The sequence below is a fragment of the Meleagris gallopavo genome, chromosome 20 (genome assembly GCF_905368555.1).
Source record: "Meleagris gallopavo chromosome 20, MGAL_WU_HG_1.1, whole genome shotgun sequence".
NCBI classification, from domain to species: domain Eukaryota; kingdom Metazoa; phylum Chordata; class Aves; order Galliformes; family Phasianidae; genus Meleagris; species Meleagris gallopavo.
This window is the reverse complement of record NC_139423.1, coordinates 46,355-65,693: the sequence shown is the minus strand read 5'-3', so window position 1 is coordinate 65,693 and position 19,339 is coordinate 46,355. Positions and strand designations below refer to the sequence as shown.

At 38.0% G+C, this 19,339-nt stretch overlaps 2 protein-coding genes across 4 annotated transcripts in view; one reads left to right on the top strand and one right to left on the bottom strand.

Annotated features, from left to right (window-relative positions):
* Nucleotides 1-3,299, top strand: part of GSG1L2 (GSG1 like 2) — a 51,962-nt gene extending 48,663 nt beyond the window's left edge. For both annotated transcript variants that reach the window (XM_085240174.1, XM_031556290.2), the window contains one exon: nt 2,703-3,299. In XM_085240174.1, the coding sequence (XP_085096300.1) occupies nt 2,703-2,958 (256 nt within the window). In that variant the 3' untranslated portion in view covers nt 2,959-3,299. The remainder of the gene's footprint in view (nt 1-2,702) is intronic.
* A 5,484-nt stretch (nt 3,300-8,783) lies between these two features.
* On the bottom strand, nt 8,784-18,431 carry DHRS7C (dehydrogenase/reductase 7C). 2 transcript variants are annotated; one of them, XM_010721168.4, is made up of 7 exons: nt 18,250-18,431; nt 17,621-17,776; nt 14,886-14,998; nt 12,857-13,067; nt 10,786-10,902; nt 9,579-9,734; nt 8,784-9,099 (listed from the first exon to the last, which is right to left on the bottom strand). In XM_010721168.4, the coding sequence occupies exons 2-7, from the start codon at nt 17,772-17,774 to the stop codon at nt 8,891-8,893; spliced, it is 960 nt and encodes a 319-aa protein (XP_010719470.1). In that variant the 5' UTR covers nt 17,775-17,776; nt 18,250-18,431; the 3' UTR covers nt 8,784-8,890. The 2 variants fall into 2 exon arrangements, with proteins under 2 accessions (XP_010719470.1, XP_010719471.1); XM_010721169.4 differs by having other exon boundaries at nt 10,810-10,902; nt 18,250-18,429.
* Between the last annotated feature and the right edge of the window lie 908 nt (nt 18,432-19,339).

Genomic DNA, 19,339 nt, shown 5'->3' with positions numbered 1-19,339 from the left:
AGATGCTGATACTGTATGAGGAAAGAAGACAAATGACAAAAGTTGGACATTCATTATTGTATTTAACTCTGTTTTTGATTATCCCAATATCCACTTGTGGTCAGTGTCACTAAGACCATGTCAGGGACATGGACAGGCAGACACACAGGAAAAGATTTTACTACTTTACCATTGGATCCTCTTTAACATCACCTCCCTAACAGCGAGGAAAACAGAGATCAGGCCAGTGGCAGCAGTTTTTCATCCCAGCCTCCAGACTCACTGGAGAACTGCATTGCCTGCAAAAACTGTTGATCCTCTGTCATGCTTCTTCCACCTGCTACATCTTCCCATGTCTCCTCATATCTGGCTTCAATGCCTGAGTTTTTTTCCACCTGGTCCAGGAGGCACCTGCAACAATAATCACTACTGATGGGTAGGCTCAGTCTGTGGTGGCCCTGAACAACTTTATAATAAGTGTTGCGGTTTAACCCAGCAGGTGGCTCAGCATCACAGTTGTTTGCACATTGATGTCTTATCAACATTGTTTTTCTCCTAGAACCAAAAACACAACATCATATCAGACTCTGAAGAAAATAATTCTATTCCAGCTGGAACTAAGACAATAAATCTCTCCATATTTCTTTTTTTATCTTTTTTTAGGTAGATTGAAAGATGTTTATATTGTTAGTGAATCTCTCACTCTCCTTGTGTTTCTCACATCAACACATCCTCAAATGAAAAACCATTTTCTCTCTAAAGATTTACTCTGTAGTAAGTTTCCATCATGAAGCAGTAATGGAAAAACATGTATTCCAGTTGCGCTTTTATCTGTAATTCTTTTTTCCAGATGAACTAGTTGCTGTAGTCCACTTTCTTTTCCACTTATCTTTCTGATCATGCTTTTGCCTTTATTCTTTGAGCAGAGTTCAAACTGAATTCACTTCTTGAAGCTGAATTTCCACTGTAGCCAATCTCTCCTTTATCCTCTGGTCTTTCAGTAACAAGACTTCACTCACTTCTTTCCTTGGTCCTCCTTAGCCAATGGGTTCTTTATTTATTTGTTTATTTTTATTTTATTTTTTTCCAAATTGTTTATGGAAAAGGAAAAGTTCTGGGGAAAAAAAAAAGTTGAAGAGTTACATTAGTATCTTCTTCTACTGTCAAAGGAAACAATTCTGTTTTTTATTTTGTATATTTTAATGCAACATTGATCTGCAGAAGTATCTGCTTATTAGAGCTCAATTTTTTTTCAGTCTTTGGTAAGAGAACTTTTTTAAAGTTTTCTCATAATCAGTTTCTTTTTTTCAGTAGCTTCTTCAAAGGGCTTTAACAGGGTGGTCAACAAGAGTTGTGCTTCATAGTATTAATTATATTGATTTTTTTACTAATCCCACAGTGCATTATTATTCAGTCAAAATGCTTTTTACATGAATCAGATACACTACCTTTAAATCATCTCATAGGCTAAAACTTGATTTCATTGCTGCCATTTTCAGCTCTTCTCTACTACAGTTGACTCAAGCCATAGGTTACATACCAGCATAGTAGACCTACTGTTCCATTTGTGTTCAGTTTGAATGGTGATGTACATCTACCTGTTTCTGTTGACTTTCCCCAATTCTTGCTATTTATTTGCTACAAGGTCTTTTCCACTTATCCTCAAATTTGAGATCGTAAGTCAATGCTGACTTGAGGGGAAAACGTAACTTAAACTGATCCGCCGCCTTCTTGCTCCTATTAGTCCTATGCATCTGTGTGCCATACTCCATTGCACTCAAACTCTGTCAAAGCATCTGGTTATCTGATTATCCTGGTAACTAATCCTTGCTGAAAATAGCACTTAAAGGGGGAAAAAATTAAAAAAAAAAAAAAGGAAAGAGTTATTTAATAACACAAATGAGTTCATTGAACTACAGCAAGGATGTAGGAACAAACAGCTATGAAGGAGAAAAGATATTAAAAGGAGTTTCTTAAACTGACTTCTCCACTAAGGCACACATTTCATTTGATTATCCTGACCTTGCCATGTTAAGAAATGCTCTGCTAAACTTCTTCACTGTAAACTCTAATTCATTCCACTGTGACCATATTTTTACATGATAATTTTATATTTCTAGCATGCATTACCCACTCAGTAGTCTAGAGTTTTCCTGTATCTTCAGTAAACTGTTACTCAGTATCATTTTTTAGTTCTGTCTTGTTATGGTGTTATTCCAAACATTTCATAGTTGGTGTCATTTTCTTCCTCTTTAGTCATCTCCTGTATTTTCTCAGGAATGTATTTCAGTGTTTGACCCTGTTATTTAACTCTTTTCTTACTAATCTTTGTGAGTAACTGACACAAATTATTTGTCAGTGGCATCTGTGAGATTTTTAGTCTCAGTAGCTGCGCAATTTAATTTTGTAAGCATCTTCATTTTTATGTAGTTCCTCTTTATGATAATGAACTCAGAATTAACAGAGGAATCAGAGGCATTAAAAGTGGATATTATAAGGAAGGACATTAAATGTGAATGTTATAAGTGTTATACAGAGGTCCATTCTATAAGTCAGATATATGGATGGCAATTAACCAAATGCATTTCTTCTTCTCTGACTATGCTCCTCTTTCCCTAGTATAAAACAATGCAAAATCTTAGGTGCATGTTTTCAAAAATAAAGTTGAAGAAGTTGGATATGAAGATGTTCTGCTAATTTCTAATAAACTTTTTTGTTTATAGCCTCGCTTGGGCTTCCTTCGCTTGCTGTATGGCTGCAGCTGTCACCACTATTAACAAATATACAAAAACTATTTTGGAATTCAAGCACAAAAGAAAAACGCTGGAAAGGAGTTTAAAAATTAAATACAAGTTTCCTGATCACGCAGCTCCAGAGAAAGCTTGCAATGTGTATGTGAACTCTTTTCACAACACTACAGAGGACTGTGCACATCCAGTAAAAGATTTACATCACCTGAGCACTATTTCAGTTCTATAAATTTTAACCTTTTCTCAAGGCATACTGTGAACCATAAAATCAGAACAGAATGAAACAATATTATTTAATAAAATTGTATATTTGTGTAGCATTAGTTTATCTTCTCTAATAAAAAAAATAATAATTCCATGAATGTTTGAAGGAAGTCTTAGTATTGCAAAAGTAGATTCAGGTGTCCTAGTTCAGAAAATGATTTGTGACATAGGTTCTGCATTGCTCTGATTTTTAAGCAGAGTGCCTGGTGTCTCTTGCTGAAGCTAAGAAAAGTGAAGGCATGCACCCTCGTTTGCTGTTTTGATGAGTTAAGGAGCTGTGGGAGGAGATGCGCAGGCTGCGTGGCACAAAGGGTGATGAAAAAGAGATTAATAAGTTATTCACAGAGATGCTGCAAAGACAAGTGCCTGAACTTCTATATGCACAGAAGAAAGATCAGCTGGACTCTGCCTGCTGGAGGCTCACAGGATTGAGAATGCTGGGTGCTTGTAACTTCTGGTAAGAGGAAGATGGCTCTTTCTCCATTAGCAGATCTGCAACTGCAGAATTGGTTTGGCCTCTGACATCAGGCAAAGAGTGGAAGCTCTACCCTGGGGTGCGCTCAGAGCCAGCAAATCCTGAAACATGCAGCAGCATCAGTGTGTGACAACATTGGGAGACTGTCTCCTTCAGGGACTGAAGGCCGTTTTCTGGTGATGTGATAACATATAGGGATGTTTGCTCTCTGTTGGAACATTGCATATAAGGTGTTTCAGGGAGACTGCTGAAGTCTGTCCAGTCCTCAGACTACTATCCCCTGCTGATTATCCATGTGGACACCAAAGATACTACCGGGGAGGCCTTGAGCATGTTCAGAGTAACTACACAACTCTGATTTGAGGGGGAAGGTATAGGACATGGGGGCCAAGGTTGTGTTTTCCATGACTCTATCGGAAGAAAGACTGGGTGAAGAGCCTTGGATACTGTGGGCAACACTTGATTTTGCATAGCTGGTCCAGGTGACAGGCTTTGACAACTGTAGCACTCTCTCTGAGGATCAGGAACTGCTTGGGGAGACAAGGTCCATTTGGTAAAGCTGGACAAAATAATCTCATTCATGAAGCTGGTCAACCTGTTGAGGTGAATGTTTACTAGGAATGATGGAAAAGGCAAATTATGTCATTAAGCAGGGCTTAACAGTGATGGAAAGAAAAAGATATTAGGTGACAACAAAACATGAGACGTCAGGAATGACAGAAAAGGATAAAATAAAACTAATCTCAAGTGAATGTACACAAATCCAAGCAACCTGTGGGAGGAAGTGGGAGGAACTAGAACATTGTATGCGGACAAAGAACAGCAGTGTAATTGAAATGAGAATGTGGTGGCGTGGATTGAGTGATTGGATTACCATGGATGGATAGATTACCATGATTGAAAATCAACTTCATGAAGGGTGACTTGGGGATCTCACTGGACATCAAGCTAAAAATGTGCCTGGCAGAAATGCCAACAACATTCTAGGCAATGGTCATCTAGTTCCTACCCCCTGATAATTATTGAGCCCCAGCAGACTTTGGATTTAACCCAATCCCAATACAATTGTTTCTCCACTGACATAATGACAGCTGTTTCCAGCAAGTATCATCTGAAAATTCATAGAATTATCATAGAATCATCTAATCATAGAATCATAGAATGAAAAGGACCTCAGAGATCACCTGGTTCCAACCCCCTGCTATGTGCCGGGTCACCAACCACCAGACTAGGCTGCCCAGAGTCACATCCAGCCTGGCCTTGAATGCCTCCAGGGATGGGGCATCCACAACCTCCTTGGGCAACCTGTTCCAGTGCCTCACCACCCTCTGGCTGAAAAACCTCCTCCTAGTATCTAATCTTAAACCTCCCCTGTCTCAGTTGAAAACCATTCCCCCTTGTCCTATCACCATCCACCCTCACAAACAGCTGTTCCCCCTCCTGTTTATATGCTCCCTTCAAGTTCTGGCAGGCCACAATGAGGTCTCCCTGCAGCCTTCTCTTCTCCAGTCTACACAAGCCCAGTTCCTTCAGCCTTTCCTCACAGCAGAGCTGCTCCAGCCCTCTGACCATCTCAGTGCCCTCCTCTGGACCCGCTCCCAGAGCTCCACGTCCTCCCTGTGCTGTGGCCCCAGGCCTGGACACAGTGCTGCAGATGGGGCCTCACAAGAGCCGAGTAGAGGGGGACAGTCACCTCCCTCTCCCTGCTGCCACCCCTTTTTAATGCAGCCCAGAACACAGCTGGCCTTTCGGGCTACAAGCATGCACTGCCGGCTCACGTCCAGCTTCTGGTCTACCAGGACCCCCAAGTCCTTCTCCACAGGGCTGCTCTCAAGGAGATCTTCCCCAGTCTGTATCAATACCTGGGATTGCCCCGACCCAACAGCAGCACCCTGCACTTGGCCTTGTTGAACCTCATTGGGTTTTTATGCCCTCTTCTCCAGCCTGTCCAGGTCCCTCTGGATGGCTTCCCTTCCTTCCATGTATCGACTGCACCGCTCAGCTCGGTGTCACCCACAAACTTGCTGAGGGTGCACTCGATGCCATCGTCTGTCACTGATGAAGACGTTGAAGAACACCGGTCCCAAGACCGACCCCTGAGGGACACCATTTGTGACCGGCCTGCACCCTGGCACAGAACCATTGATCACAACCCTTTGGCTGCGTCCAGCCAGTCAATTCCTTACCCATCGAACAGTCCACTTCGAATAACAAAACAAACTCAATACAGCAGTGAATGGGCTAGATTGTGTCTTGCCAGCTGACACTTCATTGCAGAGAGCACTGTGGAACTTGCTAACAGATGTTAGGCATTTATACCACCAAATATATTGGTGTTTATATTGCAGATCATTTGACCCAATTTAGTTTGATGGATATGAAATCTCAGTAAGATGCGCTCAGAGGTACATACAGACAAAGTTGGTTACTCAGAGTGCAGCAGAAGTTAACGGGAGAAATAAGCACTTCCAGGATGCAATTTACGTAATTTACAGCACCTGTTTCTTTCCACTGATTTTTAAGAGTGACGAGTGCAGCTGCCATCTGAACTAAACGTCCCTTCTTTTAGTTTAAAGCCATTGCCCCTTGTTCAATCACTACAATCTCTGGTTAAGCTTTGTTGTAGGCCTCTTGAAGCACTTATAGGAGAAATGAAACAGAAAACTTTGTATTAAATAAGACATTTCCCTAAGGAATAAAAACAGTTCAGAAATGTCAGTGGAGAAACCTTGTTTAAAAAAAAAAACAACAAATCCACAAGATTATTGAAAAGTGTGACCCATTTAAAAGGTCACTTAATCCTTCTTTTTCCCCAGGCAGGATAAGCCAAAGCTACATTGCTTTTTTACAGATGCTTTATTAATCTGTTCTTTAATGCCTCCAAAGACAGGCATTCTAAAATCTGTGACAATTTATCCTTAATGCTTAACTATTCTTAGCAGAAAATTCTTACCCTGCAAATCTCCTTTGCAGTAATTTTAGCACTTTGTCCTGCAGCAACAGAAAGGGAGAACAGTTTAGTTCTATGCTGTTGGCAATATATTTATGTATTTGAATACTGTTCAGATATAACTTTCTTTTGCTTTCTAGTTTCAAAATTTCTTGATGCTTCATGCATGTTATTTTAGCCTTTGTTATTCTCACAGTTTTCACTTTCGTTCCGTATAATGTTCAATGTTTTTGAAGTGGTTGAAATAAACTAAGAATTTCTGCTGATATTTAGGAAGTGCAAAAGGGAGCAAAAAGATTATTTAGCTTATTTTAATGGTAGATCTACCTGGGTTTACAGCAAAGTACATTAATACACATTTAGCTGTGAGGTCCAGATTCCTTGACCCTTTTCTGGAGAAACTGCCCAGTTATTTCATATTTTGTCTTTGTGGAGCTGAGATTTTGCTATTGCTGAGGCATAGAGTCAAGTACATCAGAGACCACACTACAGCTCTTTTGTTTAAGGGAACAGAATTCTGATGAGGAAAAGAATTATATACAAAATGGATGTTTGACTTCACTATTAAGGAACATATATTCAATCAACAATAGAAGCTCAGACCTCCAAAAGAAAACAGATTGAGGTCCAGTGGGTAATGCAGAAACTCACTGCTTATGACTAATTGTGAACAACGTCCCTGACTGAAGTAGATGAATTTTTGCTTTTTGAGAACAGAGCAACTGGACTTGTGATATAAGAAAAGGTTAATTTCTCCCAGATAGGAATATTTTTCTTTGCACTGAGAATTTCCTTTCACATTTAGTGATTCTTACTGATAGGAAGAGGCATATTAGTGCAGCTGGTATTAGTAACTATATGAGTAACTGGCCTTTGCTGTAGCATTAAATGTAGCTTGGCTGCATACTTTAAGAGTATAAAGGGGTTCAGCAGATAAGGCATTTTGCCAAGATTTGCAAAAGAGCAGGTGGCCACTTACAATCTCTGTTTGCATTGATGACACAAGAGATGCAAGAGGAGGGTTTAAGAGACTAAATTTAAGCTTTCAGATGTGAAACTTAAGATCAGAACACCTCTGCTTTGGCTTTATTTACATTCTGGTTCATCTCAAAGGGTAAGAAGAAGTAAGTATTGAACTGGAAAAGTATGATAGGGAAGAGAAGCCTTGTAGCTAGGAGTGAGATAAATTTGGTGATCTACAGAATTTACCCAACTGACATGAATAGCATTCATGCTTACACTGGATCTGCTGCATAATAACCTCACATAACAGAATGAATGGGGGAACTCAATTTTCAGTGGCCATTAGAAAAGCATCTCAAAACTAGGATTTTGTAAAAAACATGCAGAAGAAAAGCGCAGGATAGTAATCCAGGAAATATATGTAAGCCTGTTTATGAATACAGAGTGTTTATCTACCTTGAATACTGCATGCAGCTGTGGCCTCTCCGTCTTAAAACAACAACAACAAAACAAACAAACAAACAAACAAAAAACAACAGTAAAACCCCAAACAGATAAGCTAGGGAAGGCGTAAAGAAAAATACGAAGAAAAATCTGGAAGTCTCCAAAAGAGAGGGCAAATTGACACCAGGGCTCTTCAACTTGGAAAACAAGTAACTGCTTGGAAAGTATGATGGGTATGAATGACAGGGAGTGAACAAATTGAGAGTGATTTTTGTAGGAGTAGGAGATATCAGAAGATATTATCTGACATCAGATTTAAAGAAAGCATAAATGAATATGTTTTTAAATGTATGATGAGTTCCTGTCTTCAGGGATGGAATATTTTAACAAGAATTTGAAAATACTTGTGCAAAAAACAGACAGAAGGGATAGTTTAACAAGATGCAGAGACGGATGCATTGTGTTTATGTAGCAGATTGTGAGAAACTAGAAGATTCTAATCAGCAGGGTTAATCTGTATTTTTGCCCCATTCTTGTATTTTTGCATATGTTCTGGGGTCCTGTCACAGCTGAGATATTGAATTAGGTAAGCTCTATTTGGAGGTCAATATTTGAATATCCGTTACCAAATACTAACAAAAAACTGTATCTGGAGAACAATGTGATGGGGCTGCAATGCCGTTTTCCATTAATTTGTATACCTCTGTCTCTCACATCTCCTTCCATCCCAATCCTTTCATTCCTGTAAGTCTCCATTAATCCTAGCTCTGACAGATTATTCTGATAAGTTGTTACAAGTCCCCAAAGCTTTGACCTGTCCATTTATATTGAGAATTGCTCTGTAACAACAGTAATGGAGTTCCTATCAGATTTTCCCTTGTCATATTCACTAAATCCAGAAGAGTGGAAACCTCACAGATGATAGGGTGCCAGTGGTAGTGAATCACTGAGATACTGGCAGGTTTAGGGTAGCAGCCTCCTGTTTTATTCCACCCATACTAGTAGCAGAAATGATATTTCAAACATAAACATTTTCCAGGTCATTAGCAGGGAAAAGAAACAAAATCAATTTTCTTGTTCTGTCTTCAGTTTTTCCCTAATCCCTGAGGCAACAATGGCAAAAAACACTTCAGGGAAGAAGGTGCGAATGTAAACTGCTGCTCTGGGTATAGGGTTGGCCATCAGCACCTCCTGCTTCTTACTGCTCACTGTGCGCAAGACTTCCTCTGCCACCTCTGCTGGGTGCACACCATAAGTCACCTTTCTGAAAAAGACTGAATCAAAGAGAGAGGAATTAGAAGTACAAACAGGCAGGCACAACTGAGGGAACTGTGGTGAGAAGACAGACAGCTAGTACATCAGTCCAGTTAAGTTCATATAAACTTTCATTTCTTTACCCTCTCCCTTCCCTTCTTTTGTACTTCCTAACCAACCACTCTAAGATTCTCCCTAAGGGAAGAAGCAACCTGAGCACAGCTGAAATCTCCCTTGTAACATTCATACTCTTCTCAACCTTCATTCTCCATGCCATGCTGTATTTTTTTCTCACATGATGTTGTTCCTTTCCGTATATCTCCTCTTTTTAACATATTCGTCTGATCTCTTCAATCTCTCTTTCCTTTTATTCTCCTAACCTGTTCATCTTACTGTCTTTTCCGTTTCTTTCCCCGTGCTCTTTTCTTCTTCATAAGAAAAGCTTCCATACATCTATACGGAACTCATCCAATGTCTGTCTTGTTTCATCAAACCTTACATTTCCAAATTGATGCCTCCCAATTGCCAGGTGCTGGCTGATGATGGTATGAACAGATGAAGGTTGGATTGACAGTGCTGACAGAAATATCAAATTCTTCCATTTCTGCTCTAAGACAATCAAAAAAGCCTACAGCAGCATGTTTAGAAGCAGCATCTGAAAGAAAGAAAAAACACGTGGATATTTGGATGTATGGATTTAGATGTTTGAGGAATTCCATGAAACAAAAATGTTTAGAACATTATCTGGAAATGATTATCCAATATAGACAAAAGAATAGTGAATAACTTCACTCAGTGAAATTATCTTATGACATATTTAAAATAAACAGAAGAAACAGAATTTACAGGTAAGTTTTGCATAAGGTATATATATGAACCTCTCTATGCATGTGAGAAAGCATGTCTGGATTTCCCCATCGTAAATATTAAGTCCTGGGTTAGGAGTAGTTTCTCTAATATCTCTACAGTTTGAAAACATCTTTAATAGACAGACAGTTGTCTCTGAGATGAGTGTCCACCCCATCTGATGCTGTAGTTTGTGACACATTAGTAAAATGCAGTAAAATACACAGATGTCTCTGGTAGACAAGTTGTGTATTTTGCAAATAAATTCGGCCTTGGCCCTGCAGCAACAATTCTATATGTTTTCAATATTAAAGTTTACATTTATAAACTTATATAAAAATAAGAATTTATGTTTATAAACTATATTTATTAAGTTAATATTTTAAAAATTAAATAATTTATTTCTTCTTTTGTTCTGCATGGCCTTTTTTTTTTCCTTTTCACTTTAATTAAACCACTCCTTATCTATGAGTCTCTTTTTACAGTACCTTGTTTCTCTGTTCTTTTAAGGAGGGGGAGTGAGAGAGGTGTGGTGAAGCTTAGCTTTCTATCAGTGTGAAGCCACCACAAGATATTAGAACTACAGGCTCATTGTTCCCTGAACCCTTCCCAAGAACTTTAAAAATTTGCTATCACATTCAATATGTATGTATCCTCAAGCACCTAGGCAAAAGTCATGTTTCAGAGTACTTTTAACTATTTTTTCTTGAGTTTGACTTTGAAAATGTTTCAGTCAAATACATTATTAATCATTTAATTAAGAAGGCTGGAAATTACCACTTTTAATAACTAAATATATATACATTAAAATGAATGTTATGTGAACATTTTTTTGAATTTATGAATTCATAAAAACATACCGTATGAATGAACGTATAACTTACAAGCTGCACGAAATGGGACTCCTATTTTTCCTTGAATACTATTAATTAAAACTATTTGGCCAGTTCTTCTAGAAATCATGTTGGGAAGAATGGCTGAAAAAAGAAATTGAAAGAAAAAGCTAAATAAGTAAAAGAGCTTAATATCTTCAGAGAAAAGAAATGACAGGTAAATTATGGTTAGCAAAACTTTAATGAACAGTAAGATCATAGAATCATAGAATATTCCAAATTGGAAGAGACCATAGCGGTTATCAAGGACACCTCCTGGCTCCACTCAGCACCATCCAAACCCTGTGGCTGAGAGAGATATCCAAATGCTCTGTGAATCCAGCAGCTCAGACCCATACCCACTGCCCTGGTAGCTGTTCCACACACACCATGCTCTGGTGCAGAATGTTTCCCTACCCCCTACCTGATCCTCCCCTGATGCAGCAAACCAAAGTACCTCATCTACTCCTTATACGCCTTGCCCTCCAGCACAGAGCAGAGTGTGATGATCCCTTTCCTTGCCAGTGTAGCTATATTTTGCTTAATGCATTCTAAGATACGGTTGGCTCTTCTGGCTATCAGTGCACACTATTGTCTCATATTCAAGTTGCTGTCAATCATAACCCCTACTTTCTGTGGCTCTATTTTACAGTCTCTCATCTCTCAATTTACATACATATCCAGGATTAATCCCATCCCAGGGGCAGGATCTGGCACTTACTACTATTAAAATTCATTTAATTGGTGATTTTTCATCCTTCCACCTTTTCTCTGCAAGGCCTCTTTACCTTCAAATGAGTTGATGGCTCCTCTCAATATAGTGTTGTCACTTAGCTTATCTTCAAACTAAGTCATTGATGAAATTGTTAAAGAGAACTGGCCCTAAAGTAGAGCCTTGTAGAATCCTGCTAGTTACTGACTACCAGACTGATGTAACTCATCTACTATAACCCATTGGGCCCAACTCGTCATCTAATTGTTCATGCATTGCATTATGTTTTTGCCTAATCATATGCTAGACATTTTGTCCAGAAAGATACTGTGAGAAACGGCATCTAAGGATTCACTGAAATCCAAAAAGATAGCACCAGCTGGCTTCCTTTGGTCAACTAGATGGATGTTCTTGTCAATAAAAGGAAATTGGGTTAGTTAAACAGGACCTTCCCTCATGAACTTGTTTTGTCTGTGACCAATTAATATGTTGTCCTTCAGGCATTTTTTAATATCTCCCAGCATAATTTTCTCCATAATTTTACAAGGCACTGAAATGACACTTTCATCTTGCCCTTCTTAAAATTGGAGCAACATTTCCCAGCTTCCAGTCAACTGAGACCATTCCAGATACCCAAGATTGTTGAAAAGTAATTATGACAGTTATCACAATGACATCAGTCAATTCTCTGAGTACCCTGTGACCAACAACTGCATTGTCTCTCTGGTATTTTTCTATAATTGCTAAAACAATTTTCCCCATAATTTTACCAGGAACTGATGAGTCACCATCTTGTCTGACTGACCAGTAGTAGACTTCCATAATGACATCTACTTATTTGCTTGCACTTAAATCCTTATCCAGAGGCTTTCAAATGTGTCATTGCCAACTGCAAGCTCTGTGCAATTCAGCCCCTCCATCACACACTACTCCCCACTTTTGCCTGCACTGTCAGTCCCCTCTGAGGAGATTGTAACCATCTGCTGTGACACACCAGACTCAGGACTCTTTCCACTGGATATAGCTTGTACTAATTGTATCACAGCTCTGAGATGGAGTCAAAATTTTATAGTAACAAAGGCAGCAAGTACAGAACTGAAGGAGTCACTGTAAGGAAAAACAAGCAGACAAAATTTTTTTCAAACACCTACTAATATATTTCCAAGCCTGATTTATTTCCAGTCTGATTTTGAACTTATTCATTTCAATTGCAGCCCACTCATGTTCACATGATTCTGTTTGTAGTGAAGAAGGCAAAGTTAAATGCTAAAGCATCAGAATAATGCCAGTGATTTGGATATTAAACTTTAAGTTGTGACAGGAAAAAAAGGAAAAAAATTAAAATACCTTTGGTTAATGTTATAGGTCCAAAATAGTTGGCATCCATTATCTTTTTATCAAGTTCCAATGAAATGCTCTGCACTGCTCCTTTTACCTTCATACTTGCATTGTTGATGAGTATATCCACACAACCATAGCAATTCAGGATTTCCTTAGCTACGTCTTGAATGTAGTCTATGTCTGAGATATCCAGAAGAACGAGCTTTGGTGTATATGTCTAATAAAGGAAAAAAATATTCAAGGATTTGAATCATGGCACAGTTTTTCCATATTGTGAGAACAGCCTTTTGCATAACTTGAGTGGATAGAAGCTGAAGGACAGGAGGCCTGCATGAATGTAAGCTCAAGAACAAACGTGGAGGCCGCGAAACTGCGAGACTCGTTGTCAAGAGAAGAAAGCAGAACAGATGTCCTGTTGTTGAAGATAAGATGGCAAAACAGATGCCTCAGTGTAACATCAGTGGGAACCAGTTTGGGCTACCCTTCTTAAAAGGTTGGAAATTTACAGTGAGAATTGCTAGCCTTCAATTCAAAACCACCAAAGATGTTAATCATTTCTTGGAGTTTCTGCCCATGTCCTTGGAATGCAATGACTACGTATGCCCTTAAATATGCAGTTGCTGCTTCTCTTTGTGTGCATGTTGGTGGAGCGATCCCCATGCACCCAGTACTGTAATAAAGGAATACTTGCTCATTGACATGTCAAGTTACTTTGTCAGTTTTCTTGACTTCAGATTCCTTATATATAAATTATTTTCTACTTACGATTTCTATTTATTCTTAAAAACAATAAAATTTACCACTGTATCTGAAGAAAGTGCATTATCATTCTTACAAAAATCTTGATTTGTTCCTTTAACCCACTCTGGAAAGAGGGTAACTCAGTAATAGGTACTCTTATACTCTGAAATTCAGATTCAGGTGCATAACACCTTGGGAAGAGTAAGTTGGAATAACTGCATCCAATGAATGCAGATAAATACACATGGGATGAGTCCTATCCTCTCTCTTTTTATAAACAGAACTCTGTAGAAATTTGCTGCTCAGAGAACCTACGTTAAAGAGCTTTGAGAGATGATTTACGTATATAAGAGGAACTGAATTTACAGGGGAAATTGGGAGGTGGGAATAGTTTTTTTAACTATAGGTAATCCAAACTACATGTATTGTTTCTTTCAAAGATGTAGATTTTATCAGCTACAGCATAGCTGTATAGAGGAATGAACTCCGAAAATTTTCACTTATTACTATGCTGAAGTACATACAGGTCCCTTAGTCATACTTAATGATTTTTCCTAGTTGTTTACACAAATTAGCACAAACACAGTATTTCTTTATGCAGATGAATGAAGCTCACTGAAGAAAAAGGGTGACATGCAAATATTTGTTGGTCTAGTGACAAATGGCTATGTAATTTATACACTTATACTACTTATGCTCTGAAATGAGTCTGATCACAGAAGGAAAGATTTTCCATGGGCACCAAAGAAACACCTCCCAAAGAACTACCTCTGACAGCATGGGAAGCCTTTACTGGTCTTGCATCTTTATTTGCATGCTTAGTCAGTGGTAATGAGAGAAGAGGACTTGTATTTATGTGCTCCCATAGCCTGCAATCTGAGAACTCTCCCAAAGTAGTAGAAATATTTAAGATTAATGAAATCCTTGGAACCATCTCCTACTTCTTGAATACTAGATATGCGAAATGGAGAACTACATCTGAATTAACATGTAAATCATTCTACCTCACATTTCTAGTTGTCTGGCTTTGGGCAGGGATTCAATGAAAATGCAGGTCCACTCATGAGCTTTTGATCTTATTTTTCACATTTTTTGACATCGTGCTCTTCAAAACTGTTCCTCTCTTTCTCTGAACTGTGCTGGGTGTATTTTGTGGATGACCAAAATCACTGCTGGTGTCTGAATCAAGCTCCATGTAGATCTCATTTTAGTGGATTTAAAAGCACTTTTTGTACCTGAACAAGGTTTTTACCTCAAGTTGTCAATTTTCAGAGCACTGTGAGGAAACACTTACTGTACTGGGGTCTGCCACGCTAATTAAAGCATCATACAAGGCTTCCAACTTCTCCCATGTTCTGCCACACAACACAAGCCTTGCTCCTCCTGAATGAAACACTCGAGAACATTCTAGGAGAGAAAGAAGTTCAAAAGAAATAATAACAATAGTAGCAATTTGATTATACCTATTTTAGTTGAAATGGGAGGCTTTTTTTGCTAATGATGTTGAATCATTCATTAAAAATTCATTAATTTTGAAAGGATAAAAATATGAAAAAAAAAAAAGAATTTCCAAAAAGCAACAATATAAATGAGTAATAAATGAAATTTTATGAATATTTTTACCATATTAAGGTCATCACAATTAATGGTACAGCATGATGATACTGTTTAGTTATAGTATATAATTAAGAAAAGAACAGTATGACAGTTAATGGGTTAGAATAAGGAAAAAAGTTTTTGTCTTTCTTCCTTAACTGCCTCCACCTATAAGTACAACATAATGAAAATCATACAAAAATGCATTTATGATGTTGTTACATATCAAAATCTCATGTTGCCCACAACAATACCAAGACACCAACCAATCCCAGAATGCAGAAAACTAGTTTTGGGCACTGTCTTCATGAAACCTTCAGGTACATGAAACTCATCTACAACTCTGAGAAAGAACGGTACATAGAAACTTAGCAGCCACTGCCCTACAATTGAGATGAAATAGTAACTGGAAGGTCTTTCTTACACAGACCCTTATCATTCATCAATCCTACGCTCTTCCCAGGACTCAGTGGAGGCAATGGGGACAATCCTGAGCTACCTCTGGTTCAGAGAAGATCCCTGAAGCCTTCCTGTGAAGATCACTGAGAAATTTCTGTGTACACTAAGATGGAACTGCTTTCTCTACATACAGACAAGGACATTGTAGACCAAGGATTCACAACAGTTTAAACTGTCTCTGGAGAAGATTCTTCTTTCTTGCTAATGCAAGTGAGCTGGAATGGTACTTTCCTCGAACTGGTGGCTCAAAGAAACTGGCAGTCAGAACTACTGTTTCTCATGCCTTAGCATTAGCCTGAAATATCAGGTTGAAGCTTTTTGATGGTTCGTGTCTGATTTTCTTCTCTAGCTGATGAAGGGAGAATAGATTCTTCACTGTGCTACCAGTTTGATCAGAGAAAGGCTTTTTAAAATATGGACCACAGTCACCTCAGGGACATCTTCAGGGATTAATTGTCAGTTGTACTCCCGGAGTGGTCGTAGGGTGCCTGGGAAATGCAATCTGGTTCAGCTGAACTGAAGCAGTGGTTCTCAGTTTGGAAATATGTCAAGATTGTCCTTGCAATGAGGAAAAGTACTCGCTTGTCTTTTTTTTATCACTTGTAATATAAAATGTATTGCAAATAGCCTGTAGGCATGACACAATGAACACACCGCCTTAAATCAGAAGATCTGCTTTAGGTGCAGATAGACAACTAGCTGGCAGTGGGTTATGTGTGCTGGCAGGATTGGAAATTAAAAGGTCTTTTCTTTTCATTATTTATTTTCTGTTTAGATCTTCAGAATGCCTTCAGCCTTGAAAACCTTATATTTGGTCCCTAAATTAAATCTGTATGTCATTTGCATATTCAACACTGGAATGACCTTACAATAACTCTTGCTTTTCCCACCTCTTTGATTTGGTTTGCTTCCCATGACCCTTCTTAAACAGGCAACATTATCCACTCTTCAAAAATATTTTTCTTCATATTTCAGTAGCTGCAGGATAATCCAGATATTCTTATATGTTCTTGGATTTTTTTTTTATTTCAATATTAAAATCTTAATATCTGTATGGAAGTACTTATATAAGCCTTCTGGACCCAGGTTCCTACTTTTATAAACCTTTTCAGTGGAAACTCCTATTTATGTAATGTTTGTGTTTCACACAGTTGTATTTTCATGAATTTTTTTCATTCCTTTTTAGAATAGAAAAATTTTGTGATTTAAAAAGATTATTTATAGCTACACCAATATTTTTCTTCTTAACTTAACAGGGCAGATTTATGAACAAAATTCATGAACAAGATTATTTTGTGAACAACAGCAGAAGGGAAACCAGTGATGCATTCCTCTGGACTCTTTTGAGTTACAGCACTGAAAAAAGCCCAGGAGTCAAGTTTAATTAGGAGTCATACTGAAAACATCTTCATCCTTTTTTTTGTTACTTTTTAAACTTTGACAAATGTCTCCATTTGTCCAGAAATTCTAGCATGTGGAAAAAGGAATTTTGCTGTTGCCTAAGATAAATTAACTACAACATATCCTTTCTTTTCTTCCACTGAACACATCATCACACATAGTCAGACCTCCCTGTTGGAGGTTCTGGAGGATATCAAGGGAAGAAGAGTAATACAGGTGATTGAGGGGCAGCAATTTTCAGGGAGAGAAGAGTGAGTACTGTCACAGAGAACAGAAAAAGTGGAAACATTTAAGGGCTTAAAATGAACAAGTTACAGAGAAAGGTGACACCAGTTAATGCTGATTTGCTGCTACTCTACAGTGACAACTTATAGTATTATATCTCATAGTAGCAAAATGCTAAAAATAGCACTTGACACGGTTATAAAACCTCCTACTCTGTTCCGTAAACTCAAAGCCCTGCAGTTCCTGAAAGTTCATCCACGGTTCCTGTATCAGAGATTTTAGAAGTACACTTAAAAGTCATAGACACTGTTCAGTTCTCTGACACTGAGAAGAAAAGAGACAACTCACCCTTGCCTAGTCCAGAGATGGCATCTGTGATCACCACTACCTTGTTTTGCACTGCTGATTTGGACACTAGCCATATGAGTGTCTGGTAAATATAAATGATTCCACTGATCCCAAGAAGAAGCAATGGTAGGGCAAATACAGCAAGAATACCCATATCTGTGGAAAACAAGAGTCCATATTAAAGTAATAGTAACTATAAAATGAACTCAAATTTTCAAGTTTCTCTTATCTACAAAAGCAATGTTTGCATATATAAAAAGTCAGTAATCCCAGCATAACAAACACATGAAGCTGTGGGAATATTGTCTTGCAATCAGCAGTTTCATATTAACGTATGTTAATAAGTCCTTTTGCTTGTTTCTCCATTTTCCTCATTATTTCACATTCTAATGAAATCTAGATTTCTAGATTAAAAATGACTCTGTGTTTACAAAACAGAATAAAATTGTAGTTCAAATATTGCCTTTTGGAAAAGTATAGGATAAAATATAAGATTAAACTTTTTATTATGTGGCTACTATGGGGAAAACAGATAAAAAGCTTTTTATACTAATTTCAAGTAAAGCATATAATAGAAATGATTTCTGTTCTGAAAGATATAGGAAAAAAGAAAAATCAAAAATACTTACTATGACCATGTAGAATCCTGGTATGGATAAATACTCTTTGCAACAAATTTTTGTATTATGAGTTTAATTAAAGTCCTTCAAGATTTTCATTGAAGATTGCATTAGTTTAGGCTGCTTGCCCTTTGTGAGAATGGCTATGTATAGCCTGCAGCTGTGGCAGGGGGACTTCAGAAGTAAATATAGTACCTACAGTGTGATTCACATGCTTGACTGTTTAGTTCAGCAGGCTAGAGAGTCCTGTGAAGGCTCTATGTACAATATCAAATCCACTGTGCAGTGAAGCATTTGTCTTTCTGTCTTCTCTTTGTTTGCAGTTGTTCATAGGACTATCTCAGTTTCCCATCTGAGGTCTTCAACTAACTTTATAAAAAAAAACAAACCCAAAACTTCTATATCAAATGCATGATGATTATATGTTTTAAAAACAACAAAAAGAACTTTCAATTTGAAATAGTCACTGTTCTACAGTATGAATCATGCATATGCACTGGAAAAAGGTCTCCAAGCAAGCTGGCTTTGGGAGCTAATGTTTCATAACAAGCCAAGAGCTGCTGCTGGACAGCAGTGTGCTTGCAGGGGGCATATGCTGCTTTTCAGACTTGGTATTTGTAAGGTAGATGTATATCTTTTCCAGTAATTTCAGGATCTTATCAATTTTAGCTTATCACCTCTTGCATTTTCTTCAAAGATGCAATGTTTATTAACCTGACTGACTCAGTTATGGGATTCCAATTGGGATTGCGGAGGAATGTACCATGAATCATTTAGAATATTTTATCACAATCTTATGAATGTAAATGTTAACAATTGGATTTAATACTCCTGTTTGTTTGTGTAATTGGTTATCTAAATTCTACAGCGCAATTCTCAACTCCATGACAGAATGACAAGATTAGAAACATTACTGAATCATTGATATTGGGGTGTTGTTACAAGGAGCAAAGATGTTATTATTGTCTACAGGTACAAAATAGTATCAGCTTTCAACAAATGGGAGGAGTAGAAAGTTGTTTAAGAGGCCATAAGGAGAAGACTTATCAACAGTTAATTCTATCTAGCTCTAGAAGCTAACAACATTGGAAATAAAGAC

Excerpts from the sequence above, each read along its gene's own strand:
- DHRS7C (XM_010721168.4), bottom strand. The coding sequence starts at position 17,774 with ATGGGTATTCTTGCTGTATTTGCCCTACCATTGCTTCTTCTTGGGATC. Across the intron at positions 14,999-17,620 it reads CATCTCTGGACTAGGCAAGG|AATGTTCTCGAGTGTTTCAT; the intron begins GTGAGTTGTCTC and ends TTTCTCTCCTAG. Across the intron at positions 9,100-9,578 it reads GGAGGCATCAATTTGGAAAT|TCTTTTTCAGAAAGGTGACT; the intron begins GTAAGGTTTGAT and ends TCTTTGATTCAG.